Source organism: Triticum aestivum, chromosome 1A (genome assembly GCF_018294505.1).
Source record: "Triticum aestivum cultivar Chinese Spring chromosome 1A, IWGSC CS RefSeq v2.1, whole genome shotgun sequence".
Classification (NCBI taxonomy): domain Eukaryota; kingdom Viridiplantae; phylum Streptophyta; class Magnoliopsida; order Poales; family Poaceae; genus Triticum; species Triticum aestivum.
The window spans coordinates 38,841,968-38,861,345 of NC_057794.1; the positions used below are offsets into that span (position 1 = coordinate 38,841,968).

Consider the following 19,378-nt stretch of genomic DNA (forward strand, 5'->3'; position numbering starts at 1 on the left):
GCAGCAGCCTCGCCCTCGCCTTCCTCCCTCCACTCGCGTGCGGAACCGCTCTCTCCTCTCTTATCGCCAAAATCCCCGGCCGGAGCAGCGGCAGCGGCGAGCGAGGCTCACCGGCGCCCCCCTCCCTCTCTCCCTCGACCGCGGGCGCGCGCGCATATGCGGCCATCGCCCATGGCGGCGAGGGCGGCGAGCGGGTGCTCCTCGGCGGCGCTGGCCTTCTTCCGCCTCCGCCCGCTCGCCCGCGCCGCCCGCCTGGCCCCCGCGGGCCGCTCCGCGTTCGGCGCCACTGCCGCCTGCCGGGGCCGCCTCGTCGACTCCGTCCTCCAGGAGCTCCGGTCCCGCAGGCGGGTCCGGGTCTCCGCAAGGTAATGCCCCCTTTCGCATTGTAAGAGCTCAGCTGTCTGCCCTCCTGCCTCGCCGCCGTCGCCCGTTCCTAGCAATCCCTCCGCGGACGCACGTACGCCTACCTTTGCGCAGCCTCCACGCTGCGCCGTCCCGCCCGGCCGCTGCGAGCCGCTCGTGTGCCGATGCCTGTGCTATGCTGCCACTGCCCACGGCAGATTTTGCTGGTTCGCTGCCTGTACCAAATCGAACATGGAATCAGGGTATCGAACTTTAACCTCGCTCTCATGAATTCATGATCATAGTTCGAACAACGGCTTGGCTTGTGAGTAAGATGAAGCAATTCTTCTAGGTACATTTGCTTTATGCAATTTGCTCTGCAGTACATTACATAAGGAGATTTAGTCGTGGAATTGTACTAGGACAGTGTAGTGGTCTCCAAAACCATTTCCTGTGGGAAATGCACTGCCACGCTGTCTGTTGGAAATGGTACAAGGACTTTAGCTAAATTCACATCAGCAATATGGATGTTCCCTTTTTTCATCGAATTGTGGAATGAGAAAATTGTAGAATGTATACCGTCACCATTGGCAAGAGCATTACATGACAACACAGCCACGATTGTGCGTCAACCCACCCCCACCGGATGCACACTACAGGATCACACTTGCTAGATTACCTCCACGGCTCCACCTACAATCTTCCACTAGCGGCACCCATCCTTAATCTTGCCCACGGTTAAGCTGGAAGGGCCTTGTTCTTGAACCCACACACCTGTTCCTTTAGCACCAGACAGAATGGAGGGTGCACAGGTTCACCAAAATGCAGCCCTTCCTGAGTGTAGTTGAGACAGTGTTGTTTGGCACCAATCCACTGCTCGAGAATCGTCACGTTAGGGCCAAGGGCGAGGTGTTGGAACCCGAGCCATTGCAGGGACAGGAACCAAATTTCTCTGGCATAGATGCACGGCCAGTCTTGAGAGCACAATGGGCACACTCACTGGTGACGGAGCCCCCTCCTAGCTAGACGGACGATCAGACGTCCAGCTGCGGTTCATCAGGAAAGCCACACAAAAAACATAATCTTCCACAGCTCATGGCACGTCGCCTACCAGAGGTCAACTGCAGCACCGCCTGAACAGCAAGGCGGCCACACAGGTCTCTGACCCAACAGTTCCCATCTCGCGCCGCAGCGACCGAGCGGGAAACCACTGTAGGCTTGATGAAGCCAAGGAATTTGCACGCACCTTTCAATTTTAGGTTCTCACAGGTTTATGTTGGTTTCATCTCTAGCCTACCCCAACTTGCTTGGGACAAAAGGCTTTGTTGTTGTGATGATAATTGCGTAGGTCAATGCAATGAAGCTTACTACTGGGCTTCAGATAGTCTTGCCCAGTCCTTTAAGAGAGACAGAGGTTGTGGGTGTACTGTATTGGGTCGGCTCCCTCCTGTGTATTGGAGTCGATCAAACATGATTGTGATTACTTACGTCCATGATTAATATATGCTGGTTTAAAAAAAGACAGCAATGAAGCTTACAGTTGGGATTCTGTCTTGTTCTTCAGGACAGGATTGCAGGGCACAAAGGAACTGTCGGATAGTAAGATAGAGAAGAGAACAATACAAAAAGGATTGCTGCTTGAATTTCACAAAGATTCTGAGAGATCCTTGCTCGCTGTTGTCGAAAGGCCTGATGGGAAGAAAAACTGGGTAGTCACTGACCAGGTATTTAAAGAGGGATAACTAGCCTGTCCAATAGAATACTCAGTGCCTGGTGAATTCATTTCCAAGGATATATTTGTACACTTTTCACAGATGAAAAGACATTACGGATCGATAATTCAACCTAGAGCCCGGGCTCAGATGAGCCTGGTGAACAGTACCTCGATTTGAAATAGAAAAAAGTTCAAAAATTTCCAATTTTTTGTTGTGGTGCAAGATGCTTCTGTGCGTGAACTTCGTGCAAAATTTTGTGAAGTTTGGACATTCGAGAAGCTCGTGGCAAAAAAGAAAAAAATCAGGTGTGAACAGTGAGATTTTCAAAAGTTTCTCAGACATCCGAAATTTGTCTTTTTTGCCACGAGCTCCTTGAATGTCCAAACTTTGCAGAGTTCACGCACAGGAGCATCTTGCACCACAAAAAAATTGGAATTTTTTGAACTTTTCTGTTTCAAATCACGGTACTGTTCATGATTCTCTTGTGATTTAGCTGCTGATTTTTTGTGCAGAATGGTATCTTATCTTCTATAAAGCCCCAGCAGGTGACATATGTTGTACCTGGTACCATGGATTTTGATTGTTCAAGAATAGCTGAATTTCTCGAGAAAGCGCAGGATCTCTTGGTGAGAAACGTTGCACGAGTTGTAAGTGTACTACATATAATGTGCATCGTGACTGATAATATGGTTTGCTACAGGACCCTACTATCTTGGAATGTGCCTGGATGGAGCTTTCTGAGAAGGACAAATCAGTAACTGTTGAGGAGTTTGCCGATGTAAGAGGTTCATTAGATTTGTTATTCTGTGTCTTTCTTTGTTCAAATCATCAAATGTGACACTTGTGATTTTCTCAGATAGTTTATGGCAGCAAGGAGTCTCTGGAAAGCTACTGTGCACACTTTTTGTTGTCACGGGATATTGTGTATTTTGTGAAGGTGGAGAGCAGAGGTTCTTCCATATACCAGCCTCGCCCATCTTCTCAGGTATATTTTCTAAATATATGTGTGATATATATATATATATATATATATATATATATATATATATATATATATCGTGTGTTATCATGTGTTACACACCTGAATTAGTTTGGCAACCTCATTAATGTTGCAACAATTCCTTTTGAGAAGAATGTAAGGTCGTGATATTTCCTTTAGAATGCTAGCCTGAACTGACCAATCCTTCAACTGTAATCACAATTCAGTTCCATTTTGCCTCTTGTAAGCCTAGCAGTTGTCTTTGTGCCGGTGTGCCCATGGTTTTAGTCTATTTAAGAGCATAGTTTTGCGTGGCGGGAGGCCATACAAATCATCATGTTTACCTTTTTCCTCTGATATTCCAAATGGGTGTTTTTTTTAACACCGATGAAACTGTGTCATTTTGTATTAGAAGAACACCGAGGAGGCGCAGGAAAAAAAAAAGGAAACCTTGGCTAGCCAAACCTATAAACTATCCTACACAGGGAAGAAAGCCAAAACAAAACAGAAAGAGAGCAAGCAAAACCCCACTGCTACTGCTATAGGGTTTTAATGGATGTTATAGAAATTTGACTGCTAATCTGACATGATTAGTCAGCCAGATGTTTGATTTGAGTGTATTTATCAAGTGTGTGATTCCCTAAATTGCTCTAGTTGCTTCATTTTCTGCAAAATTGTTTCTGCTTTGTGGTGTTCATTGGTAGACTTATGTTTATCATCTGGTAGTAGGTGGATGAACTTTTACGACGGAAGCTTGCTAAAGAGGCCGCCGATAAGGAACTGGAAGAATTTGTCCACCTACTCAAGTCTGCTAAAGCATTGCCTCTAGGCTCTAAGCCTCCAAAAAATTCATGGTTGATGGAAGAGAAAGTGAAACAAAAAATCGAGTCTCTTCAGGCATATGCAGTTGATGCGTGTAATGATGAACAAAGAAGAATGGCGGGAAATGTAACATATCCTATTCCACTACCAATCTTTTGTTTAATATTTCTGTGCTAAAAGATATTCTTTAGCCTTATATCATGCTTTATTGAGGAAAATGTTTGACTTCCCCATCTTGCTGATCCTTGCCTATATGACTGAATGTAATGACAGATTCTGAAGGCTATGGGTTTTGCACGGACGTCATCAGCTGCCCTAAAGCTCCTTATAAATGTGGGTTACTTCCCCGTGCATGTCAATCTTGATCTTTTCAGGTATGATGTTCAAACCACGTATACCGAGAAAGTTTTGTCTGTTGCTGAGGAGCTTCTGGTGGATTGTCCTGATTCAGATAAGGTATATGTAGTTACTGTCGAATTCCGAATGACTAATATCTATATAATTTAAAATACCTTGGGTTCTCTTTCAGCATGTCAGGAAGGATCTTTCAAATTTGAGAGTGTATGCCATTGATGTGGATGAGGCTGATGAAGTATGTTTCTATTATTGCTGCCCACACATCTTTCGTAAGAAACTGAATTATATAAATTCGCTGCTCAGGGACAAATCTTTTGAACACTATTTTTTGGTAACTCAGCTTGATGATGCATTAAGTGCAACTAGACTACCTGATGGTAGGATAAAGGTCTGGATACATGTAGCTGACCCAACATGCTTTCTTCAACCCCGGAGCATCCTTGACAGGTTATTTTTGCTTCTCCTGCTCAGCGGGTCTAGCTTTTCTGTCAATAGCATCTTATATTATTATTTGAAACAATGACATTTTGCCTACAGGGAAGCAATGCACAGAGGAACCTCCATATTTTTACCAACTGCCACCTTTCCGATGTTCCCAGAGAGGCTTGCCATGAATGCTATGAGTTTGCAACAGGGTACAGATTGTAGATCTGTAAGCGTATCTGTGATTTTGCATCCAGATGGAAGGTATCTTTCTACAACTCCTTTAATATTCTCTTAGCAAGCTGTCTTTTTTCTTTCTTTGGGAGATACTGTATGTTTCTTTTATAATAAGTGTAATGAATGCATCCATTTGTGTGTGATAGCATTGCAGAATATTCGATAGAGAACTCAGTAATCAAACCTACCTACATGTTAACATATGAGGGTGCAACTGAATTGCTGTACATGAATCTGGAAGAAGAGGAAGACCTGAGGATTCTTCAAGAAGCTGCTTCACTTCGTGCACAATGGCGTCGTAGTCAGGTAAGAGCTATGCAGGCCTTTGCGGTTGCTGGTCTATACATCATCCTTTCATTAGTAACCGAGATTACATTTTTTAGATAATAAGATAGACTACAAATTTAATGTTGAACCGTTGGCTGGACATCTTGCATTAGTCCTGATACCACTTAGAACAAGTCTGTATCTCTGGAGATTTTCTGAAAATTTAAGCGTGTACCTAACCAACTGAATATTTTAGATGCATTTGTTACTTTTACTTGATACCATTGACACTCTGAAGTTTGCAGGGTTCAATCGACACTGCTATGATAGAACCTCGTATCAAGGTGGCAAATCCTGATGATCCTGAACCAAACATTAATTTATATGTTGAAGATCAAACCAACCCAGCAATGCAGCTTGTATCTGAGATGATGATACTGTGTGGGGAGGCGGTGGCTGCGTTTGGTTCTGACAACAACATTCCTTTGCCATACAGAGGGCATCCCCAGTCTAATACAGCTGTGTCAGCATTTGCCTATCTACCTGAAGGGCCTGCCAGGAGCGTTGCCAATATCAGTGTGCTTCGTGCTGCAGAAATGGATTTTCGAAAACCTGTAGCACACGGTGTCCTCGGAATTCCTGGCTATGTACAGTTCACCTCCCCTATTCGAAGATATGTCGACCTGCTTGCTCATTATCAGGTATTTTTATGCACCTATTAATCATATATGAACAGGGACATGATACAGTTTGGAGGAACTTTGGTAGTTAAATAACTGTCCTTTCGAATTGCCAAATTTTTTTCTTGTGTTATGAATGGAGTGTAGTTTTATCCACACCATTAGAGCAAGTACAATAGTGGGCTTATAGCCAGCTTACATGCCACTTTTGCCTATGTGGAGGAGAGAGATGTGAAAAAAAGTAAGGGAAGTGGGCTCTCATGCAAGAGCCTAGCTATATACGCATTTGTAGGTAAATACAATAAATGTGAAGACAGAGATAGAGAGAAGATAGAAAAAAGTATTAATGTAATAGCCAACCTTATAGCCCACATTATTGTACGAGTGCCTGTAGATGATGACTATAAATGACTTGGCAGTTCCTTATAGCCATCAGCTGGCTATATTATTAACCATGCTCTTATAGCTTTATCTGAATGATATAAATATGGTCTACTTAATTTTATACATTGAAAAATTGCAGGTAAAGGCTTTTCTTAGAGGCGAATCTCCACCATATTCAGCTGGTGATCTGGAAGGGATGACATTTATTGCGAGCATGCATGTTAAAGTAGCTAGGAAGCTCCATAGCAACAGCTTACGTTACTGGTTGCTGGAGTACTTAAGGAGGCAGCCAAAGGGGAGGAAGTATAGAGCACTCGTACTTAAGTTCATCAAGGATCGCATGGCAACATTGCTTTTGGTGGATGTAAGTCAACATGCTTCATCCAATAATTTATCTATTTATTGGTGCAGTATCTCCATTGTAGTACTCCCTCCGATCCATATTACTTCGTAGCTTTAGTACATCTTTGTACTAAAGCTGCGACAAGTAATATGGATCGGAGGGAGTACTTTTTTTACTTTTGCTGGGATCATGAGCGAGAACTTTAGTTGTCCTGCCCCTTGTTTAAAAACTGGATTGATCTGCCAGTTCGACTGAGGAAACCCGGTATGGGTACCAGTCTGGTCTTGTTAAGTTTGAAGATCGTGTGTGCAAGTTCACCGGTCAGAACTAGCTCCCCTGGGCATCAACCAATTTTCCTTCATTGATTCACTGTAGATTCCGAGAACCACCAGGTTCCTGGCTAAGTTCAGGCAGATCAGTAATTTTGGCCCGGTTCCATCTTTCTTCCCTTTATTCTTTCTGGTTCTAACTTTTGACTACAGTCAATCAAATCCTTCATGCTGTGGAATGGGTAGACCCGTAAATGGGATGGTATATGCTAATCAGTTTGTTTAGCTGCTCATTTAAAACCACAACTGAACTTGCTATTCTTTAGAAAAAGAATAACACTTGGTATGCAGCCAAACGACTCCAAAGTTCCAAACTGACAAAATCATGTAAACAAGGGAAAGCCAACCTCCTGCTATAGTCAACCGGGGCCTGCCAGTTTGGATTTTTTTTTTCAAGATTGCATATTGAGTTACTGATTCTATGATATATAGATAACCGCTCTCCCTGTCTTGATATTTTGAGCTCCTTATTCTAATCCCTTTTTTCTGGTGACACCGACAGGTCGGGATTCAGGTCACAACCGTGGTTGCAGCCGGGAAAGTGGGAGATGAAGCGAGTGTCGTTGTGGAAATGGTTCGTCCCCGCGACGACATCTTATCAGTTATGGAGATTGCACAAGACATGGAGGAGTAAATGCTCGCAATGGGTAATGGACGCTCATTGCCTCGCTGCCTGGACATGGATATTCATTTTTGGTGTGCATGATGGAGGTGATTCATTACCATGCTCACTTAGGCGAGGATCTCCCCTTCAGGACCAGGCTCTCGAGTTCGGTATCATGCCTGGATTATGGAATAGAACACGCGTATGGTCGCCCTGTGAACGTTCGAGCAGGGTACAATCGTCTAACCATCTCGCTAATCCATTTTTGAGGATGAGGCAGTTCTGATGAAAGCACAGGTCTGGTTTGGTTGAATTTCCTTGGGGTCCTTGGGCGTTTAGTTCGGGTGCTGTGTTCTGGGAGTCATAGTTTTTTTGTATAGCTAGCTACACTCATATGATCCGGGGTTTGACGATTTGCGGACACGCCATCTTATACATTCAATCCATCGCGATGTATATTCGATCCCAGATGTATATAACGGAGCTACTTCGGGCACGTGTTTTTTCGATTTAGTCCATATGTGTTTCATTTGAAGTCACTCTGACCCTCTTGAGTGTTGGATAAGTTTGTGTACTAGGGTCTTTGTGGGGCTGCAACACATGGTCCTTGTGGCAGTTAGGATAGAGTTCCTGACCATCAAGGACTGACAGTTAGGATAGCATCTTAGACCAGCATCTTAGACTAGCATCTTAGGCTGGCATCTTAGTAGCATTTCAGCATATGCTTGGCTGGCTAGCAACCTATAAGTATGTATCCCCAATCCCTCAGGTTGGCATGGCATTGTGTGAGAAATAAACCAACGAAAATTGTCCCAACTCTTCTAGTGTTATCCACAACTATCAATGCTTAGATTCAAAGGTTTAACAAGTGGTATCAGAGCCTTGTTATCTTGTATCCTGAGCATTTCCTGTGAGCAGCCCAAGTCGGTAGCAACAGCTGCTCCGTTTGCCTCTGCTTACTTTCCTCCCTCCGGACTATCGAGCAGCAGTTCGTCTTCAACAGCCTCTTCTTCACGCAACAGCCCCCCTACAGCGAGCCATGTCTGCAGGTCGCTCTCAGCACACGGCTACCTCGAGCATGCGGCGTCGGCAGGAGGCCGAGCGTGCCGTGGCAGAGGAGCGTGAGCGAGCAGCTGTAGCAGCAGCTGCTGCGGCAGCAAGGGTGTCGAGGCTGGCTGTAGCGGAGCTGGCAGCAGCCAAAGCGGAGGTAGAAGCAGCCAGGGCGGAGTTAGAAGCAGTAGCAGCAGCAGCGGACGCAGCACGTGAGGCTACGACGGATGCCAAAGCACTTCGCGGCGGCTCCGGCAGCTCCAACAGCTCCGCACCTGTGGACGACGGCGCTGACGTAGACCGCGCCAAAGTGGCGCAAGAGCGGACGGCGCAGTGGGCAGCCGAGCACGCCCGCGCTCCAGGTGGAGGTGCGCACCGCGACGGCGGCTGCAACGACCAGGACCGCGGCCTCTACGAGGTCCGGACTGTGGTCAGGGATGTTGGTCCCAGTGCTGGGTGGCCTACCCTCACTAAAACCAACTAGGTCGAGTGGGCCGGGATCATGAAGGTCAGGCTCCAGGTGCGGCGCATGTGGGAGGCAGTCCAGGACAGCAATGTCGACCACCAAGAGGACCGATGGGCGCTGGACGCCCTCATCGCCGCAGTCCTGCCCGAGATGCAGTTCTCGCTTTCCAGCAAGCGGACTGCCAAGGAAGCTTGGGACGCCATCGCCGCGGCACACATCGGCAGCGACCGTGCTCGTAAGTCCACTCTACAGGCACTTCATAAGGAGTGGGAGAGCCTGGCTTTCAAGCCAGGTGAGGACGTTGATGACTTTGCTCTCCGTCTCAACACTCTGCTGCAGAAGTTGGTGAAGTTTGGTGATGCCACCTACACCAAGGAGAGAGCTGTCGAGAAGCTCTTTCGGTGCATCCCCGAGAAGTACAAGCAGATGGCTCGGGCGATCGAGTCCTTGCTGGACCTCTCCACGATGACAATCGAGGAGGCGATAGGTCGCCTCAAGGTCGTCGACACCGACGAGCCACGGCCTTCCTCGGGGCCCATCACCACCGGCGGGAAGCTGCTCCTAACTCGGGAGCCGTGGGATGCCAGCCTTGGTGACAGGAAGAAGGGGGAGCCTTCTTCCACGACGGGCGGCCGCAAGCATGGCAAGCAACGTAAGACGCGAAGAGGCCCCCCGGGCAGGGCACAAGGACGTGCCGAAGGGGACGCCCGCGGAGGCGCCAAGGACGGCGCCGCTGGCAAGCCCAAGCCGGCACAAGACATCAGCTGCCACAACTGTGGCCGGTTTGGCCATTGGGCCAATGAGTGTCGGCAACCACGACAAGGCCAGACTCACGTCGCACAGGCGAAGGAGGAGGAGATGGCTCTGTTCATGGCGCATGCAAGCATTGAGCTATCTTCAGCGACACCCATTGCAAAAGCTCTCATCCACCTCGACGAGCCAAAGGCACACGCTCTTCTCGGCGATGCCTCCGGGAAGGACAAGACTACTGGGTGGTGCCTCGACACCGGCGCCACCCACCACATGACCGGTCGAAGGGAATTCTTCGCCGAGCTCGATTCCGATGCACGAGGCTCCGTCGAGTTTGGGGATGCCTCCGCTGTGGAAATTAAGGGCGTCGGCTCCGTCATCTTCACCACCAAGACGGGAGAGCACCGGCTGCTCACCGGTGTCTACTACATCCCCGCGCTAAGGAACTCCATCATCAGCTTGGGACAGCTGGATGAGAACGGCTCACGTGTGCTGATTGAGCATGGGGTCCTACGCATCTGGGATCGCCAGGGTCGCCTTCTCGCCAAGGTACCAAGAGGTGGAAATCGACTCTACGTCCTTGATGTGCAGGTGGCACAACCGGTCTGTCTCGCTGTCCGTCGGGACGACGAGGCGTGGCAATGGCATGAGCGCTTTGGGCATCTTCACTTTGAGGCCCTGAAGCGTATAAGTGCCAAGGAGATGGTACGAGGCCTGCCATGCCTCAACCATGTGGAGCAGTTCTGCGACATCTGCGCACTGACGAAGCAGAGACGACTCCCCTTTCCCCAACAAGCGAGTTTTCGGGCCAAGGAGAAGCCGGAGCTCGTGCACGGAGACTTGTGCGGCCCGGTGACGCCAGCCACACCAGGAGGTCGACGCTACTTCCTGCTGCTCGTCGACGATCTCTCTCGCTACATGTGGGTGATGATTCTCGGCAGCAAGGGAGAAGCGCCGGACGCCATCAGGCGCGCACAGGCTGGTGTGGAGGCGGAGAGCGGCCGCAAATTGCACGTGTTACGCACTGACAACGGCGGCGAATTCACGACGGCTGAATTTGCGTCGTACTGCGCCGATGAGGGCATCCAGCGCCACTACTCCGCGCCGTACAGCCCGCAGCAAAACGGAGTCGTCGAGCGGCGCAACCAGACGGTTGTGGGGATGGCTCGGGCTCTCCTCAAGCAGCGAGGGATGCCGGCTGTTTTCTGGGGAGAGGCGGTGCTGACGGCCGTCTACATCCTCAACCGCTCGCCTACTAAGGCACTCGACGGCAGGACACCGTATGAGGTCTGACATGGGCGGAAGCCGGCGGTTTCCCATTTGCGGGTCTTTGGTTGTCTTGCGTTCGCTAAGGAGCTTGGCCACATCGGCAAGCTCGACGACAGGAGCACTCCGGGAGTCTTCATCGGCTATGCGGAGGGCTCAAAGGCCTACTGCATCCTCGACCCAAAGACACAACGTGTGCGCACGGCGTGAGACGTTGTGTTCAATGAAGGGCGAGGGTGGCAATGGGACAAGGCGGTGGACGACGGCACGACGCCAATCTATGACGACTTCATTGTCGAGTACGCTCACTTCAAGGAAGCTGGGGGAGCAAGCAGCTCCTCCCCGCCGGGCACGTCTACCCCCGCCCCCAAAACTACATCGACTCCGGTGCCCGCTACGCGACGACACCACAACTAGCGACGCCGCATACTCCAGCCCCGACGGTCACCACTCTGGGTTCATCTTCATCAGCACCAGCTCACGCAGAGCACAACCCGATGAAGTTCGCTTCCCCCCTCACTCACGACGAGGAGCGGGTCGACGCGTGGTATGGAGGCGAACAGTTGCGGTATCGCACGATGGATGATCTACTCGGCGACCAGCCGGTGCCGGGACTGATGCCACGTGACCTGGAGGCGCAGCTACAACTCGCGTGTGAGGACGGCGAACCACGGTCCTTTGCAGAGACCGAGAGAGATGCGGCATGGCGCGCCGTGATGCAGTTGGAGATGGACGCGGTCGAGCAAAACCGCACCTGGGAGCTCGCTGACCTCCCCCATGGTCATCGCGCAATCACCCTTAAGTGGGTGTTCAAGCTGAAGAGGGATGGAGCCGGCGCCATCATCAAGCACAAGGCTCGCCTAGTGGCCCGAGGCTTCTTGCAGCAGGAAGGAGTCGACTTCGACGACGCCTTCGCTCCCGTGGCATGGATGGCGTCCGTGCGACTTCTCCTTGCGCTGGCTGCCCAGGAGGCACTAGTGCAGAACCGGGCAATAGCACCGGTTCGTAAGGCCCTTTAGTGCCGGTTCCATAACCGGCACTAAAGTGTGGGCACTAAAGCCCCCCCCCCTTTAGTACCGGTTCAGCACGAACCGGTGCTAAAGGGCAACCACGTGGCACAAGCCAGCTCCGGGGGCCGGGAGCCCTTTAGTACCGGTTGGTAACACCAACCGGTACTAAAATGTTTGGGTTTTTTTGGTTTTATGATTTCTTTTTCATTTAATTTTGTGTTTTCCATTTTAATTCTTTTTCGTTTGCTGGTATTTTACTATACTACACATTGTACACGTTATGCATATATATATATATAAATAAATAGAATTTCTAGTAGAACCAATCATATATATATCATCAATGTCTCACAAACCACCATATTAATTCACACATACACACATGTATAGCTATATATAATTTCTCCTACATATGCATGTTGCCTTCGGAGCCAGTGGCATTAGCCTAATTGGTGCCTCCGGAGCACGATGACAATTGGAAGTGGTTCATGACCTGGTCGATGGGGGTGGTAGCGGGTAATAGTATTCTCCCTTCGGATTTATGACCTGGTCGAGCAAAAATCCCGCTATTTCCTCTTGAAGTGCTTCTACGCGCTCCGTTTCTAGGAGCTTGTCCCGCACCTCTTTGAACTGTTAAGAAGGAGATCAATACGCATGTGTATTAGTTGTGTGACTAGATATCGATAATGGTGTAAAAATTGTGAATAGTGTTCTGACAAGCGTACCCATTCCTGTCTTTGAGATCTGCCCCTTTCGGACACCATCATGTGAATGTTCTCGCAAACGCAGAATGCACACAGATTAGTCCCTTGCGCCTGCTTCAGGGTCTTTATTATGAGAATGGAATTTAATTTGATCAGATAATAATTAATCAAGCATGATAATTAAAGAGATGGCAGCTAGCTAGCTAGCTAGTACTACTTAATTACTTACCTTGGGTCGAAACCATTTCAGCTGTCGTTTTCATTCGCCTTCCGTGACGCTGATGAACCTTGCCCAAGCCCTGCCCGCCGACAAAGAAAATGAATAAAAGGGTTATTAAATAGTTCATATCATGAAATGACGAACTAAATAGGCCGAGATATATAGTTAATAATGATTGAAATTACCTGTTGACTATCCCAAAGAAGATGTTATAGTCACTATTTGCTTTGAGTAGTGAGTCTAGTATTTCAACTGTTCCAGCGTCAACTTTAATGATACACAAGATCCAGTGAAATCTGCATGCACACACGTTTGCATGTCTTAATTAAGCGGGTATATGTAAGCAAAAACATGTAGCTAGCTAGTAGGCAAAAACAGAGAATTTGTAGTACAAGAAAGTGTGACTCACTGGAAGTTGTAAGGAAGTAGTATATCTTCATTGTATTTGAGGCGCTTCAAGAACTCTAGCATGCTGTCCTCTACCTGCTTTTCATGATGCTTGTTTATTTTCCATGTGTATTCATTAACGGTGTTTGGGTCAATGAACCCAATGCCATATCGTCCACCTTTTCTCATTTCATACATCTTCATCCTGCATAATATCACAGAAAAGAATATAGTGAGGATAATTACAGATAATGATTGATCAAAAGGATCACTACAGCTAGCTTGAGACTTAAATTACAGAAAGAAATCACTTACAGACAATAGCAACTGATGATAGATTTGTCGAGTGCGTCTTGATTGTATAACTGAAACAGTTCAGAATACTCAACGGTCACAGGTTTCTGATGGTAGTAATGATCCTTCTTGACTTGCACCATGAGGGACTCTCGATCAGATCTCTTGGTAGTGTCCATGTACCATTGGTGCAATTCAGACATTCTCGTTGGGAGCTTCTTGACCTCTTCTGGCTTGACCAAAGGTTGGCCCCGGGCATATTTCCGTTTTATTTCCTCCTCTGTAAGCACAGGCATGTCCTCGATCTCGAGGAGTTGTCCAACAGTGATTTTGAGAGTTTCTGCCCGCACTATGGCATTGGTTTGCTCCTCGGTCCTGTCGTAAGCCCTCTCAGGAAGAGGAGTAGTGAGGTTTGGACCATATTTATATCGCTTGCCTCCGCCTGTACTTCCTGTACTATGACCTCGACTCGTACCGCTACGCACCATAGCTGCGGGGTGTCTCTTCTATGATTGCTGAGGCGGCGGAGACGGCTGGCGGGGCTGAGTTGGATGAGGAGGAGTGGCCTGAAGCTGTGCCAGACTTGGAGGAGGAGTGGCCTGAGGTTGTGCCGGACTTGGAGGAGGAGTGGATGTCTGACGCTGTGTCGGACTTGGAGGAGGAGTGGCCTGACACTTTGCCGGACTTGGAGGAGGAGGAGTGGCCTCACGCGTTGGTGGACTTGGAGGAGCGGGAGTCTTCTAACCCGGTGGCGTACTTCGATGAGGAGTCGGGTGACGCGGTGTCGGTGGCATTCGAAAGATGATGCAATCCTTTCTCCATAGGATGATACGATGTTTGGCATCTCCGAGTGTGTGCTCCTTATCACCTCCAGGAATGTCAAGCTCTAGCCCCGAATATTGGTCCACCACCTCATCAACCACGACACGAGCATAGCCTGCTGGAATCGGGTTGCAATGGAAGGTTGCATCGGGAGAATTTGTATAAGCAACGCCGTCCGCCACCTTCAAGGATATGTTCTTAATTTTGAAGTGTAGCTCGCAGTTAGTGTTCTCCGCGATGTCATCCACGGGGTATCTATCCAGCATCAAACGGGGCGGAACCCACGCTGCTTCTCGGCATGGATGGGGCGGTGGTATTCAATGCTGGATCATCCGCTAGCTGCTGCAGCTGCTGAGACCCCCTTTGCTGGCTAAGTGAGTCGATCTGCTCCTGCTACCGCTGGAATTTGACTACCAAATCCGCGTGCGCTGATTCTAGGCCTTGAAGGCGTTCATAGTCCAGCTTCCTCTTCTCCTTCTCCATCTTCCTCTGCTTCTCCTCTGCAATCTTCCTTATCGCACGGGTTCTGTAGTCGGCGTTCCAGTCCGAAAACCCCTCATACCATGGAATAGCGCCCTTGCCTCATGTTCTTCCCGGGTGTTCAGGATTTCCCAGGGCACATGTAAGCTCGTCGTTCTCTCTGTTGGGCTGGAACACCCCCGTTCGAGCCTCTTCTATTGCAACAAGTATATTATCGTCGGCTCCGTTCAGACATGCCTTCGTCGAAACTTTGCTTATCTTCGGGTCCAACTCCCCCCCATGCGCATAGAACCAAGTCCTGCACCTGGGGGGCCAGCTCTTAGTAACCGGAGTGACACCTGCATCCTCCATCTCTTTCTCAGACTTATCCCACTTAGGCATTGCCACCGCGTAGCCACCTGGCCCCAGCTTATGGAACTTATCCATTTTTTCGGCATTCTTCTTGTTTATTCTTGACCGTTCCTTAGCTAATTCTGAATCCTTGAATTTCATAAAATCGTCCCAATGAGCACTTTGATTCTCTAGTGTTCCCTCGAATACTGGAGTCTTCCTTCCTCCCTTGACGTACTTGTCCCATTCACGATTCTTGTGGTTCTTGAATGCAACCGCCATCTTCCTAAGAGCAGCGTCCTTGACTTTCTGCACATCTGCTTCTGTGAAATGATCTGGTAGGGTGAAATGTTCCATGAGAGTATCCCAAAGCAGATTTTTTTGTCTGTCGTTGACAAAAGTAAGATCTGGACGTGGCTTTGTTGGCTCTCTCCATTCTTGAAGGGAGATTGGGAGTTGGTCCTTCACAAGAACTCCGCACTGATGAACGAACTTGTCCGCAATCTTCTTAGGCGCTAATGGTTCGCCATTAGGTCTGATTGCCTCGATATTATACTTTATGCCCTCCTTCAACTTTTTGTTCGGGCCTCGTTTCGTCCTGTTGCCTGAAGATTTGCTCGATCCGGATGGCTGAAAGAAGAAAGATCGATTCGTTAATATATCTTCAACTCATTTAAAATATGTGATGATCACCAGATGCCTGCTTATATAAATATATATACCTCGCCGGTCTTTGTTGTTTCAGGATCAACATGTTCTTCGTCATTATCATAATCGTAGTTCATGATCACTTCATCAATTCGGTCGTCGCGATCGAATATCATATCACCCTCTCCGGTGTTGTTTAGAAATTCGGAGCCGTCATAATCTTCTTCATTCTGATCATCATATGGCCCGCGTATTATATCGAACATGGTCTGTTCTCCCTCTCTGTCGGTATTGTCCGCCATAGCTTTTATTTAACTATGCCAAAAGAAATATAAAACAATTTAGTACTCAAATTACATCGTCTCGAATAATAGATATAATCTCGAATACATCATCTCGAATAATAGATATAATCTTGAATACATCGTCTCGAATAATAGATATAATCTCGAATACATCGTCTCGAATAATATATAATATTGAATACTACATCACTGGCTAGGCGGCGCGGGCGGTGGACACCCAAAGAGAAGGAACCCTCACAGGATCATAGCTGAAGTGAGATCCCTGAAGAAACTGCCAGGTATTGGAGAACCTGCCGCCCTCTAACGCAACCATGTAGCGATGGACGTGCTCGTCCTCCTCCCTGACACAGCGACGTACCACCTCCGGCGGGGCGGGCTCCCTCCGCACCGAAACTGGCCCACACGAACGCCACCAAACGAGATCAGGGTCGACGACGGGACCCGGGGTCGGGTTCCTCATCAAGCGGCGCGCCCCTCCAGGCAGCACCTCCTAGTGCCAGCCCGGCGGAGCCCAGTCCCGGACATGGGTCAGTCGGACGTCGTCACGGACGGGTCGACGGCGAGGATGCGGGCCGGGCATCGTCGAGAACAAATACTAGCTATATGCCCGCAAAAAATAACATTTTTTAATGATTGGATTTTGATAACTAAAATTTCTAACATTTCTATATAACACTAATTATGCTATCATTGCATATGTCAAAATTCTATATGCTATTTCATACTAATTAAGCATCTAACACTAAAAACAGAAAACACAACTTTTATACATCCATTAAAAAACTGAAAAACAACATTATATAAAAAAATTCCATACTAATTAAACACTAATTATATCCATCTAACATGCATTCATACATATATACTAGTGAAAAAATAATAATCTAAAAAATCTAAACTAATTAAACATACAAAATACGTATATACTAATATATACATGCATTAATTCATACATATGTATGTGTGTGTGTGTTCATCATGCTTGTGTGTGTGTGTATGGGCTCGGGGAGGGGCGGCGCCCATGGTGGCCGCCGGGGGCGAGGGAGAGGGGTTAGAGGGGGAGAGCTCACAGCGGGGCGACGGCGACGGCGAGGCGACGGCCGGGGGCGGCAACGGGCCGGGGCGTGACGCGGGGGCGGCGACGCGGGGACGGCACGACGGGGACGGGCCCGGGGCGGCGACGAAGACAAGGGCGGCGACGGGGACGGGGGCGGCGACGGTGACGGCGTCGATCAATCGGGGTGCGCGGGCGGTGCTTCAATGGGGAAACAGAGGAAGAAACAGAGGGAGAATGAAATTTTCGTAAGTGTTGTATATATAAAAGGCACCTTTAGTACCGGTTGGAGCCACCAACCGGTACTACCGGTTGGTGGCTCCAACCGGTACTAAAGATCCCCCTTTAGTATCGGTTGGTGCCACGAACCGGTACTAAAGGGGGTCTGCTGGCGCAGGTGCGGTGCACAAGTTTAGTCCCACCTCGCTAGCCGAGGGGCGACCGCACTGGTTTATAAACCCCCATGCGGTAGCTCTCTCGACCTCCTCTCCAAAGCAGGCCTACTGGGCCTACATGTTCTGTGCTGCCCTGTTGGCCTACTGGGCCTTTGCGGGCCTGCATCCTGGCCCAACAACAGGTTGGGTTTCTAGTCGTATGCAGGCCGCTCTGGCCTAGTAGGCGGGCTTTATTTATTTATTTTTGAGTTGTTTTTTTTTGTGTATTTAGAGTTTCTTTGTGAATATTTTTGCTTTAGGTACAAAAAATTACAAACTTTCTGTTAGTGCCTGTAGTTTTCAAATTTGAATAGTTTAAATTTTAAATTATTTGAAATTAGTGTGAATCACTAGTTTGTGAATAACTTAACTTTAAAAATCAGTAAAGGCATGAAAGAATTTGTTTGCACATAAAATTTCTTCGCGTTTCAAATGCCAAAACACATAATTAACTACCCTAACTATTACAGAGATTCCCTTCTGGGTGTGAAACACAGAAAAAAGTGATGATAGTGAAGCCGATCACATCCCAGATCTTTGGGTGTGAAACTTTTTCTTCGCGTGTGTCCCTTTGCGCCGTAACCATGGAAAATCTTCATCATTTAACGGGATGCTCGGGTCAATATTCACTGTGAATGGAGCAATTTCATCAAACTTTTCATAATCTTCTGACTTGTCTGTCTTGTCATCCACTCCCACGATGTTTCTCTTCCCAGAAAGAACTATGTGCCGCTTTGGCTCATCGTACGATGCATTCGCTTCCTTATCTTTTCTTTTTCTTGGCTTGGTAGACATGTCCTTCACATAGAAAACCTGTGCCACATCATTGGCTAGGACGAATGGTTCGTCTGCATACGCAAGATTGTTGAGATCCACTGTTGTCATTCCGTACTGCGGGTCTTCCGTTACCCCGCCTCGTGTCATATTGATCCATTTGCACCGAAACAAAGGGACCTTCAAAACACGTCGATAGTCAAGTTCCCATATGTCCTGTATATAACCATAATATGTTTCCTTTCCCGTCTTGGTTTCTGCATCAAAGCGGACACCACTGTTTTGGTTGGTGCTCTTCTTATCTTCGCCGATCGTGTAAAATGTATTACCATTTATCTCGTACCCTTTGAAAGTCATTATATTCGAAGATGGTAACTGGGACAGCAAGTACAGATCATCTTCAATAGAGGTGTCATGCATGGTACGTGTCTGCAACCAGCTGGCGAAACTCCTGGTTTGTTCACGTGTAATCCAGTCATCAGACCGCTCCGGGTGTTTGGAGCGTAGCAAATTCTTGTGTTCATCCATATATGGAGCCACCAAGGCGGAATTCTGTAGAACTGTGTAGTGTGCTTCAGTGAGAGAATGTCCGTCCATACATATTATTTGTTCCCCTCCTAGCGTGCCTTTTCCATCCAGTCTGCCCTTATGCCGCGATTCAGGAACACCAATTGGCTTAAGGTCAGGAATAAAGTCAACACAAAACTCAATGACCTCCTCATTTTGACGGCCCTTGGAGATGCTTCCTTCTGGCCTAGCACGGTTATGAACATATTTCTTTAAGACTCCCATGAACCTCTCAAAGGGGAACATATTGTGTAGAAATACAGGACCCAAAATGTTAATCTCTTCGCATAGGTGAACTAGGACGTGCTTCATGATGTTGAAGAAGGATGGTGGGA

The 19,378-nt window shown here is 48.1% G+C and overlaps 1 protein-coding gene across 1 annotated transcript; it reads left to right on the forward strand.

Moving 5' to 3' along the window:
- Positions 1–54: 54 nt before the first annotated feature.
- Positions 55–7,995, forward strand: LOC123188435 (ribonuclease II, chloroplastic/mitochondrial). The gene is made up of 14 exons (XM_044600557.1): positions 55–365; positions 1,907–2,066; positions 2,570–2,683; positions 2,758–2,835; positions 2,914–3,042; positions 3,766–3,984; positions 4,132–4,314; positions 4,388–4,450; positions 4,556–4,662; positions 4,753–4,902; positions 5,022–5,181; positions 5,448–5,843; positions 6,346–6,570; positions 7,381–7,995. The coding sequence occupies exons 1-14, from the start codon at positions 157–159 to the stop codon at positions 7,510–7,512; spliced, it is 2,325 nt and encodes a 774-aa protein (XP_044456492.1). The 5' UTR covers positions 55–156; the 3' UTR covers positions 7,513–7,995.
- The last annotated feature ends 11,383 nt before the right edge of the window (positions 7,996–19,378 follow it).

Coding starts and splice junctions, on each gene's coding strand:
- LOC123188435 (XM_044600557.1), top strand. CDS start 157: ATGCGGCCATCGCCCATGGCGGCGAGGGCGGCGAGCGGGTGCTCCTCG. Junction 3,985..4,131: donor AAAGAAGAATGGCGGGAAAT/GTAACATATCCT, acceptor ATGTAATGACAG/ATTCTGAAGGCTATGGGTTT. Junction 4,663..4,752: donor CCCCGGAGCATCCTTGACAG/GTTATTTTTGCT, acceptor TTTTGCCTACAG/GGAAGCAATGCACAGAGGAA.